The sequence below is a fragment of the Aquarana catesbeiana genome, linkage group LG05 (genome assembly GCF_042186555.1).
Source record: "Aquarana catesbeiana isolate 2022-GZ linkage group LG05, ASM4218655v1, whole genome shotgun sequence".
NCBI lineage: Eukaryota > Metazoa > Chordata > Amphibia > Anura > Ranidae > Aquarana > Aquarana catesbeiana.
In genome coordinates this window covers 429,881,351-429,893,628 of record NC_133328.1, presented here as the reverse complement: position 1 = coordinate 429,893,628, position 12,278 = coordinate 429,881,351, and the positions used below count along the sequence as shown (strand labels likewise).

General features: G+C 44.7%; 1 protein-coding gene across 1 annotated transcript; it reads left to right on the top strand.

The window, feature by feature from the left end:
- The first annotated feature begins 1,049 nt into the window (after positions 1-1,049).
- Positions 1,050-9,929, top strand: LOC141146041 (uncharacterized). The gene is made up of 3 exons (XM_073632801.1): positions 1,050-1,315; positions 1,408-2,974; positions 9,883-9,929. Exons 2-3 carry the CDS (start codon positions 1,654-1,656, stop codon positions 9,927-9,929), a joined length of 1,368 nt encoding a protein of 455 aa, XP_073488902.1. The 5' UTR covers positions 1,050-1,315; positions 1,408-1,653.
- The last annotated feature ends 2,349 nt before the right edge of the window (positions 9,930-12,278 follow it).

Genomic DNA, 12,278 nt, shown 5'->3' with positions numbered 1-12,278 from the left:
ATGTCTATGTCAAGAGCATGCTGGCTATTTCAATACTCTTGTCACTTTTTAACAATCATAATCTAATATCTGTCTGTATAGCAAATTGACCCTTAGTTATACTGAAGACTGGATTTGAAAAGCCCAAATCTAAGTCATTTCTTAGTACTGAACACTATATAACTAGAAGTTAATAATATTCAATGTACACAAAAAGTTTATTTTTTAAATTTACTTCATCATAAAACATTCACAATATGTCCATGTCTGTTGAGTCTGATAGTCATTTTTTTAAAATGATAACCATGGCAGTTGCTTAGAAACAGATGCTATACGGATGTGCACACCGCTGAGTCTGACATCGCTTTATTTCAGATATGTGTTTCTGCTCTGCAAGACACCTGTACTCATATAAAACCTACTGTAAAGTTAACATATTCCTCATACCAATCTATGTTCTACAATGATAAAAGCTGTGCATTATAGTAATTATATCTATAATTGTGTTTCTTTTGAACACAGGGACAATCTTTTGACTTTAGTTCTATAAGGTGCAGAACTAAGCAAAGCATCAAAGAAGTCGATGTATTAAAGCATGCAAAAAATAATGAGGTAAGTGTCATAGGAAGCAAGAGAATACTGGTTCTGTCTGGGGGCTTGGAACTACCGGGCAGAAGTAGCTTGATAGCTGGAGCATAGCAGAAATCCACTACAGAGCAGTGATAGAAATCTAAGCACAGTGCAGACACACAAGAGAACAGGTACAGGATCCGGGTTAACAGGATTATTCAATTTTGGCAACTCAGGGTAAATGGCTTCCAAATAGGTGCAGGGACCATGAGCTACTGGGCATGACCAGAGCCTATGAAAGGATGACATTGTGCAGTGGGACAATTTCTAGTATGCAATTCATATGATTGCCTATCTGGACAGAAACAGACAGGCACAGACAGTTTTACCGGGGCATCAAGATACAGAAAAAGCCTCCAACACACAGAGTTGAACAAAATAGGATCTGAAGCCAAAGCCCACACTGGTCAGATAACAGAATATACTGTCATGCCTTCTTTAATAAGGCTTGAGATTTTCCTATTTACCCTTTTGATTTAATTAGATTGCTCTATGCTGCCATCTAGCGACCATTTTGCATAACTGCGCTATATCTATTTCATGTAGTCATTTAGTATAGCTGGCTAGATTTGGTACATCAAAGCCTCCGTACTTTCAATCCCATCAGGCCTTGCATCAGCTTCCTCCACCATTTTCATCTTTTCCTACCATGGAAGCATACACATCTGCTGCTAAGCTCTACGTTAGCCATCCGGATCCATCTTCGGTATGTTTACTAATTGTATCTTCAGCTAGATAGATAGGATGGCACTAATTATATGATCTTTGTTAATTGCATTTTGTCTGTATCTGTTACAGTTTTACTCTATCTTGTATCAATAAAAGTTCAAAAGGATTCTGCGCCTACTGGAATGCATTGGTATGAGAGGAGTTAACAGTGTGCCCGAATACACCTCAGTCACGTGTAGTGAGGGGCATAACAGTAAAACGAAGGCTTCTAAGCACGGCTGGCATACAGAACAGCAGCAAAGGCTTCTAAGCACGGCTATCATACAGAACGCCAGTAATACAGCAGTGTTATCAGCTTCCATATAGCCGGACACCATGTCACAGACAAAGTCAGAACACTTCACAACAAGGTCAGAAGTTTACTCCAGAAGCACAAGGAGGTCAGTGAAAAGCGAAACAATTGCCATTGCCCGCGCAAAGGCGGAATCTGCAAAAGTAAAAGCTGACTTTGCGGCAAAGGAGGCCAAAATAAAAGCTGCATTCGCCGAAAAAGAAATAAAAGCTGCAGCCGAGATGCAACTTAAATTAGAAAAGTTACGTATGGAAACTGCATTGGAGGAACTAGCTGCAGAGAAGGAGTCAGCGGCTGCTGCGGCCGAGGCAGACATCTTAGAAGAACTTGCAAAGCCCACCAGTGAGCGGCTCAGCAACGTACTTGAAAGAAAATCCGTTCCTGACGACGGTACAGAGCGTACCTCAGAATATGTGCGGCGACACGCCGAACCAGGCAACTGCCCACTTACAGCACCGAGAGCGGAATCAACCCCTGCCATTCACAGGCCTTACGTCAAGCAAGAAAGTAAACCCGCACTCAGTCAGTTTTCAGCACATTCTGCAGCCAGGCTATCAAAACACTACGTCACAGTTGACCAAATCGAAAATGAAGAACGACGGGTTAAAAGACACAGCCGCGACTGTATCTCTGATGACCGCAAATACCCACCAAGTTCCTGGCACAACAGAGCGCCCCCTGGCTACTCACACAACAATCAAGGTATGTCAGATTTCTTCAAGTTCTTAGCACGACGTGAACTGTTAGCAAAGGGACTTGCAAAGTTTAACGATCGCCCTGAAAGTTATAGAGCATGGCGTTCGTCCTTCAGAAATGCAACTAGAGACCTTGAGCTAAATGCAAGTGAAGAAGCCGACCTCTTAGTCAATTGGCTGGGGAATGAATCGTCAGAGCATGCAAGGAGAATCAGAGACATTAACATTAATTACCCAAGCCGAGGGCTGAGCATGATATGGGAAAGGGTCGATGAATGTTACGGTTCCCCAGAAGTTATAGAAAACTCTCTTTTTAAGCGAATAGAGGACTTTCCCAGGATTCCTAACAAAGGCTACCAGAAGCTGAGAGAACTGAGTGACCTAGTGACAGAACTCCAAATAGCCAAAGCAGAAGGAGACTTGCCAGGCCTTGCCTTTCTGGACACAGCCCGTGGCGTTAACTCTATAGTGCAAAAGCTACCTTACAGCCTTCAAGAAACCTGGATTTCACAAGGCTCCAAATACAAGCAAAAGCACAACGTCCCCTTCCCACCATTCTCTTATTTTGTGGACTTTATTCGCTATCAAGCAAAGGTTAAAAATCCTAGTTTTGACATCTCATCATCTGACTCTGCTCACCCTAGGTCAAGTAAGCCTGCTCTAACCCGCAACTTCAAAGACGCACCTGTTGCAGTACGCAAAACAAGTGTATCTCCAACACAGGATCCAAGCAGAGAGTGTCCTCTTCACAAGAAGCCTCATTCGTTGTCAAAGTGCAGAGGTTTTAGAGAAAAGACTCTCCAAGATCGCAGAACCTTCCTCAAGGAAAACAGACTTTGTTACAGGTGCTGCGCATCAACTTCTCACCTTGGGAAAGACTGTAAGGTGAGCATCAACTGCTCTGAGTGCAACAGCTCAGAGCACAACACAGCTCTACATCCAGGGCCAGCGCCATGGACTCTTACCCCCTCACCCACAGTGGACGAGCACGGCGGGGAGCAACAAGACACAGTACCTCCTGTAGTTACACCCCGGTGCACCCAAGTCTGTGGAGAAGGTCTGTCTAACAAATCCTGCTCTAAGATTTGTCTTGTCACAGTTTACCCCACGGGTCGCAGAGAAAAGGCAGTGAAGCTATACGTGATCCTGGACGATCAAAGCAACAGATCACTCGCCAGCTCAGCCTTCTTTGACACTTTCAAAATCAAGGAAGCCGGCTCTTCATACTTACTTAAGACTTGTACAGGGGTAAGTGAAGAAACTGGGAGAAGAGCCATTGGTTACCAAATCGAATCCTTTAATGGTCAGACTACCCTGCCCCTGCCAACTCTAATCGAGTGCAATCAGTTCCCAACTGATAGAGAGGAGATCCCTACACCAGAGGTGGCACTTCATCACGGACATCTGAAGGGCATAGCACATCTCATCCCTGACCTGGATCCCCAGGCCGAGATAGCACTTCTCCTTGGGAGGGACATCATCAGAGTTCACAAGGTGAGAAAACAAATCAATGGTCCTCACAATTCCCCTTATGCCCAGAAACTGGATCTGGGATGGGTCATCATAGGCAACGTATGCCTAGGGAGCGTTCACAAACCAACCAGCATGAACTCTCTCTTTACAAAGACACTAGAAGGTGGGCGTCCATCCCTATTTCAGCCTTGCACCAACAGATTCCTTGTAAGAGAGAAGCCTGCCAGTGTAATTCATTCCAACCCTTACACCGCTAATCTTCTTTGTCATGAAGACAGAGATCATTTAGGGTGCTCAGTTTTCCAAAGGACTAAAGAAGCGGGGCGGCACAGTGGCGCAGTGGGTAGCACTTTCGCCTAGCAGTAAGAAGGGTCGCTGGTTCGAATCCCGACCACGACACTACCTGCCTGGAGTTTGCATGTTCTCCCTGTGTCTGCGTGGGTTTCCTCCGGGTACTCCGGTTTCCTCCCACACTCCAAAGACATGCTGGTAGGTTAATTGGATCCTGTCTAAATCGGCCCTAGTATAGGTATGAATGTGAGTTAGGGACCTTAGATTGTAAGCTCCTTGAGGGTATAGGGACTGATGTGAATGTATAATATATATATGTAAAGCGCTGCGTAAATTGACGGCGCTATATAAGTACCTGAAATAAATAAATAAATAAATAAAATAAAATTGGCCCATCTATTGAAGATCATATCTTCTTGGAGATAATGAGACAGGGATTCTACAAAACCAACGAAAACAGCTGGGTGGCACCCCTGCCTTTCAAAGCGCAGAGACCCCGTCTTGCTAACAACAGAGAACAAGCTTTGAAACGCTTTTCTTCCCTCAGATCCAATTTTCAAAGAAGAACAGAAATGAAAGGGCATTTCTTCTCATTCATGAGTAAGATGTTTGAGGATGACCATGCTGAGATAGCCCCACCTCTAAAAGACAATGAAGAGTGCTGGTACCTACCAATCTTCGGTGTCTACCACCCCAAGAAGCCAGGTAAAATCCGGGTAGTGTTTGACTCCAGCTCACGGCATCAAGGGGTCTCATTAAATGATGTCCTCCTAAAGGGACCAGATCTCAACAATACACTTCTTGGTGTTCTCATCAGATTCCGCAAAGAAGCAGTTGCCATAGTTGCAGACATTCAGCAAATGTTCCACAGCTTCCAAGTCAAGGAAGAACACAGGAACTTCTTGAGATTCCTATGGTTCAAAGACAATGACCCTACTAAAAACATTACAGAATACCGCATGAAAGTGCACGTTTTTGGTAACAGTCCATCTCCTGCTGTTGCCATCTATGGACTTAAGCTATCTGCCCAAGAAGGTGAGAAAGACGTTACACAGTTTATTGAAAGAGACTTTTATGTAGATGATGGTCTGAAATCACTTTCTTCACCTGAAGCTGCAATAAGTCTACTCAAGAGGACTCAAAGCACGCTTGCCTCTTCAAATCTCAGACTGCATAAGATAGCATCAAACAGCAAGGTCGTCATGGAGGCCTTCCCTTCCCAAGATTATGCCAGCGACTTCAAAGATCTGGACTTAGCTACAGACTCCCTTCCTATGCAACGCAGCCTAGGACTCAACTGGGACCTCAAGTCTGACACCCTTACCTTTCAGGTTGACCAAGAGACAAAGCCCTTCACACGGCGAGGTGTCTTATCCACCATCAACAGCCTGTATGATCCACTCGGGTTTGCAGCACCAATTACCATCCAAGGTAAGATTCTGCTTAGAGAGCTTACTGCAGACACATGTGATTGGGATTCTCCACTACCTCCTGAGAAAGAGACATTATGGGTAACATGGAGAGACTCTTTAAAGACTTTATCCAACCTACTATATACAGTACATCAGTGTTTCTCAACCTTATACTGTGAAGTCTAAAATAATTTCCTAAGTACCCCTGTCTCGATAGAGTAATTTCTATTGTTTGGGTGTCATGGCTTCTGTGTGTGTGTAATGTCAGTATGTGTTTGTGATGATTTCTGTGTGTCTTTGTGATGTGTATGTTCGTGTGCAATATCATTGTATGTGTGCATGCTGCAATGACAGATACACACACACATGTGATAGATAAACACACACGCAATCACAAATTAACACAATGACACCCATACATACAATCCCAAATTAACACATTGACACCCACACAATCCCAAACTACCACACTTGCAGACACACAAATACCCACAAAATCCCAAATTAACACACTGTTAGATACATACACACAATCCCAAATTAACACACTTGGAGAAACACATATTCATAATCCCAAATTAGCACAGTGGCAGACACACACACACATATAATTCCAAAATATACACACTTGCAGCCTTACACAAAATTCCAAATATACACACTGGCAGACAGACACAATCAAAATTGACACACTTGGAAGCACACACACACAAAGAATCCCAAAAGAACACACTGGCAGACACACACAAAGAATCCCAAATGAACACACTGGCAGACACACATATATTCTCAAATTAACACACTTGCAGACATACATAGAATCTCAAAAATAACACACTGACAGACACACACAAAGAATCCAAAATGAACACACTGGCAGACACACATATAATCCCACATTAACACACACAGAGCTACATACATAATCCCAAATTACCACACTGGTAGACAGTGTGTGTGTGTAATGTCAGTATGTGTTTGTGATGATTTCTGTGTGTCTTTGTGATGTATTTGTTTGTGTGCAATATCATTGTATGTGTGCATGCTGCAATGACAGATACACACACACATATACTGATAGATAAACACACACGCAATCACAAATTAACACAATGACACCCACACATACAATCCCAAATTAACACATTGACACCCACACAATCCCAAACTACCACACTTGCAGACACACAAATACCCACAAAATCCCAAATTAACACACTGTTAGATACATACACACAATCCCAAATTAACACATTTGGAGAAACACATATTCATAATCCCAAATTAACACAGTGGCAGACACACACACATATAATTCCAAAATATACACACTTGCAGCCTTACACATCATTCCAAATATACACACTGGCAGACAGACACAATCAAAATTGACACACTTGGAAACACACATACACACAGAATCCCAAAAGAACACACTGGCAGACACACACACAGAATCCCAAATGAACACACTGGCAGACACACATATATTCTCAAATTAACACACTTGCAGACATACATAGAATCTCAAAATTAACACACTGACAGACACACACAAAGAATCCAAAATGAACACACTGGCAGACACACATATAATCCCACATTAACACACACAGAGCTACATACATAATCCCAAATTACCACTCTGGTAGACACACAAACAGACACATAAGCCCAAATTAATACATGGGCACAGATGAAGCTGCACTGATGGGAACTGATGAGGCTGCATTGATAGGCGGCACTGATAAGGCTGCACTGATGGGCACTGAGGAGGTGGCACTGATGAGGCTGCACTGATAGGGGGGACTGATAGGAGGCACTGATATGGCAGCACTGATACTCAGGGCATTAATTTTCAGTGTAAATTAGTGTAAGCATAAAGGGGTTAAATAACACTGACACTGGTGCCACTGCCACTAATGCAGCATAAAGGGGTTAATCACCTGCCACTGGTCACTAATACATTAGTGACCAATGCCAACACATTAACCCCCCCTCCATGCTGCATATTAGAGTACAAATAGCGTTGTATGTAGATCAATCCCCCCCCCCCCCAATAAATAAATAAATAAATAAAAAGTTAACCAGTAATTAAGTCATTATGACAAAGCCATGCAGCCTCTGTGCTCACTCACGGTAGGTAGTGGATTTGCTGCAGGTTGGAGCGGCCGCATTGCTCCTCTTCCATCCTGGCTCCTGGCCTCTGAATGACGTTACGCCTAGGAAGCTCCTGTCAGGCCGAGCAGAGAGGGAAGTTACTGTGAATGAATGGATGCAGGAGCGCACTCAGACTGCTGCAATTCTGCAAGCATAGCACTGTGTAGCAGTGGCACAGGCGGCGTACCCCCTGCGCTTGGTGCACGTACCCCAAGGAGTACACGTACCACGGGTTGAGAAACCATGCAGTACATGACAGAAAGGTCTATTCCAAATGCAAGAACTAGAGGTGGCGAAAGTGTAAAAATCTAAACAGACTCAGATGGATGCACCAGGACTGGCACGTAAGGATGGAGGCAACATGTATATATTTGATGAAACGCATATAAAGCATACCGTATATAAATTGTATAACAGATGAGGTTAGTGCATTTCGTTTTGGTCATATTAGTAACTGCTCAGTTGACCCAAGTTGCTGTACCTTTTACATGCCACACTTTTTTGTGTAAATGTCTTTCTCATTGTTTCAGTTAAATCGTGTTTTTTATAGAGACTAGTGATGAATGAACTGGCCTTATTCACTTCTCTTATTCTAAAGGGGGCTTCCAGATGCAGATAAGTTCCACCCCAGCACAGACCTCCACATCTGCTGGGCCAGGGCTGTGGGGATGAGGCCCTTGTCCCCATCAACATGGTGACTTACCAGGGAGGACCTTTGTCCATGTGGTCTGGTATTGTATTTTTTTTTGTAGGGTTCACCTTAAAAATCAGACCCTTACACAGCCATGCAGCCTGGGTGACCAGGAAAGCATAGGGCAGAAAACGTGCCCCCCTAAACCATACCAGGCCACTCACCCTCAACATGGGTAGGGTAATCTACTCCCATTCTCCACATTATTTAGCATGGTTGCATCCAAGTGTTTTTCTGTCATCGTTATCCTACATTGGATCTTCTTGTATAGAGAAAAAGATGTATGCCTTATTTACATTAATGTGCATTTGTCAGCCTATTCATTTTGTCTACTTTCATTCATTAAAATGATACTAAAGGTTCCTTTTTTTTTAAAATAACTAACATGTCATACTTACCTCCACTGTGCAGCTCGTTTTGCACAGAGTGGCCCCGAACCTGCTCTTCTGGGGTCCCTCGGTGGCTTTCTCTGTTCCTCCCCGCATTAGATAACACCCTGGGTAAAGCGCTCTCCCGGGGGGTTACCTTGCGGGCGCGCTCCCGAGTCCAGCAGGACTCGACCCCGCACCCCGGCGGCCGCATCATTGGATTTGATTGACAGCAGTGGGAGCCAATGGCTGCGCTGCTATCAATCTATCCAATCAACAGTCGAGAACCCCCTAGCCGAGAGACGGTTCGTCCCAGGGGGACAAATTCGACGGTTAGGGTAAGTAAAACGGGGGGGGGGGGGGCTGGGGGCCAGTCACTTTACGGAGCTGAAATGTGATGCACCTGGGACCGTAACTCAAGATCTAATGATCAAGGCAACAATTAAACAGGTGTACCTAGATACAGGGCCCACAGAGTGCGGGCGCAGTGTGACTGCACGCAACAAAGGTGTGCCAGAGTCGCAGGGTCTGAGGAGCCACCTGGTCTTCACCAGAGCCACTGGAGGTGTGAATGTTGCGCTGTTTGGCACCCCCAAGGCTTTAGCACACCCGTGTGGGCACAGTGCAGCAAAATAGCATGCTGGAAGGACACTGGGTACACACAGAGACTGCACAGAGGAAGACACACCCAGCAACAGGAAATTAAGAAATCCGCTGACAGAAACCAAAGGGGATATCTGCACAGCCATCGGGAAACACAGAGAACAAAGACAGGATCAAACAACACACAGAATCAGGAAATACTCAGCATTAGGAAACACCAGAGGACCAGGAGAATCCGGCTTTAGCACGGAGACACGATGTTCGAACACAGGAAGTCACAGGTGCACAGGCTTAATAACACCTAGGTCCAGGGCGGATTGGTAGGAATCCGAGCAGCTTGAACAGAAGGTAAAACCCGGCATTGGATCAATGTACATGGAACTGTGACATTACCCCCCCTTTTACGAGGCCTCCCTGACTACTGGGGTCTGGGTTTCAAGGGTAAGCGAAGGTGGAATCTTTTCACCAGACGAGGAGCAGAAACATGAGAAGCGAGAACCCAGGATCTCTCCTTAGGATAAACACCTTTCCAATCATTCAGATATTGTGTTTACCACAGGAGACTTTGGAATCCAGGATTTGGTTAACCTCATATTCTTGGGATGAACTGGTAGGAGGGGTTGTCAACGTTGATGAACGAGAAAATGTATTCAAGACCAACAGCTAGAGATACATGAAAAGAATTGGGCAATTTAAGATGAGAGGGCAAACAGAATCTATAGCAAACTGGGCTGATTCTGGCAGAGATGACATAAGGCCCAATATAACAAGGAACAAACTTCATAGAGCAAACCTTTAGGCAGATATTCTTCATGGCCAACCGAACTTTGTCCTCGGGCTTAAAAAGAGGGATGCTTCGGCGATGTTTGTCAGAAAATCTTTTGTGTCTGTTGGCTGCCTGCAGAAGTGGGGTCCGAACTTGGAACCAAATCTGTTTCATATTCTTTTGCACCTCTAAGGAAGTGATCTCAGGAGTACAGGGTATTGGCAAAGGAAGAAGTGGGTGTGAGTGCTGGCATTAAGGTGATTATTGTGAGCGAATTCTGCCCAAGGCAGAAGGGCAACCCAATCATCTTGGTAAACAGACACAAAGGCCTGGAGGAACTGCTCCAAGGACTGGTTGGTTCTTTCAGACTGTCCATTAGACTGAGGATGGTAGGCCAACGAAAACTGTAGTGACATTTCCAGGGATTTACAAAGAGAATTTGGAAGTAAACTGGACCCCACGGTCCAAAACTATACTTCTAGGCATTCTGTGGACTCTAAAGATGTCACAGTTGAAGATTGGCAACAATTCTGCTGCTGATGGCAGTGAGGGGAGAGGTACAATGTGCCATTTTGGAAAATCAGTCTACCAGAACCCACTGTACAGTACAGCCCTCAGACGGGGAAGGTCAGTTATAAAATCCATGGCGATGTGACACCGAGGCTCTCTGGGGGTAGGCAATGGGAGAAGGGGTCCTTCTGAAGTTTGGTTGGGGGATTTGATATGGGCACAGACTGGACAGGCTTTCACAAAGTCCTTAACATCCTTGTGTAGGCTTGGCCACCAGTAGAGATTAGAGAGAAATGTTACAAGCTATGAGTCATGAGCCCAACTTAACAGCTTTATTCTAGAATTCCCTGGCACAAAAGTTTTCCCCGGTGGTGTAGAGTTCTGAACCGAGGTGAGAGCAAGAACTTGGGTAGGAGGAATTATAAACTCTGGTTCCCCAGAGATCTCAGAATCCTGTGAGTCAAAGGAACGTGACAATGTATCTGCCCTGGAGTTGTCTTTTCTCGGTATGGAGGGGATGACAAAATCAAAATGTGAGAAGAACAGCGACCAGCAAGCCTGTCGCAGAGTCAAGCAGTTGGCAGTGTAGAGGTACTGCAAATTTTTATGATCCATGTAGATAGTGATCAGATGGGCCAAACCTTTTTACAGCAAGAAGTTCAATATCTACTATGGACTAATCTCTCTCTGTTGTGGAGAACTTCTTCGAGAAAAAGGCACAAGGACGTTTAGTCCCACTAGGTGACTGAAAAAGAATGGCAACTCCTACAGAGGAGGCATCCACTTCATGGAAAAGAGCTTGGAGACATCAGGTCTCAAAAGAGCAGCGCCAGAGGGGAAAGCCTGCTTTAAGGCATGAAAGGCCTCCACTGTGTCAGGTGGCCAGTGCCTAGGATCAGCATCCTTCCGGGTAAGGGCTGTGACGGGCGCAACTAGCACAGAATAGTTGCAAATGAATTGCTGGTAGTAGTAGGTGAAGCCCAAAAAGCGCTGGATAGCCTACAGACTGCCAGACCAGGGCCAGTTGGATATAGCAGCAACCTTTTCAGGGTCAATGGAAAGACCGTCTCTAGAGACAATGTGACCCAGAAAAGGTACTTGAGATTGTTCAAAAAGACATAAAGTCTGTGCGGAGGAAGATCTGGGGAAAAAATAAGAATGTCATCCAAATAGACTACTACACAGACATAGAGGAGGTCGGAGAAGATCTCATTGACAAAGTGCTAAAAAAAGCGCTGGGGCGTCAGAGGCCAAAAGGCATCACTATATATACTCATAGTGGCCATCCCTGGTGTTAAAAGCAGTCTTTCACTCATCTCCATCTTTGATGGGATTAAGATTATAAGTTCCGTTTAGATCGAGTTTCGTGAAAACTCGCGCCCCATAAAGTTGATCAAACAACTCAGTGATGAGTGGCAGTGGGTAATGGTTTTTAACCATGATGGCATTTAACCCCTGGTAGACAATACAAGGACAAAGAGAACCATGGTTTTTATTGCAAACAAGAACCCCACTCCGGCGGGAGAAGAGGATTTTTTGATAAATCCCTTTTGGAGATTCTCTGTAATGTACTCTGACATGACTTTGGTCTCATTGAGACTGAGAAGATATACCCGGCCTCTAGGGACACTAGAAACTGGGACTAGGTCAATGGCACAATTGTAGGGTTTGTGGGGAGG

Bases quoted from the DNA above. Each gene is read 5' to 3' on its own strand.
- LOC141146041 (XM_073632801.1), top strand. From the start codon at position 1,654: ATGTCACAGACAAAGTCAGAACACTTCACAACAAGGTCAGAAGTTTAC. The intron at 2,975-9,882 runs GTAAGCCTGCTC...TGTTTACCACAG, and splicing joins CTCTGCTCACCCTAGGTCAA to GAGACTTTGGAATCCAGGAT.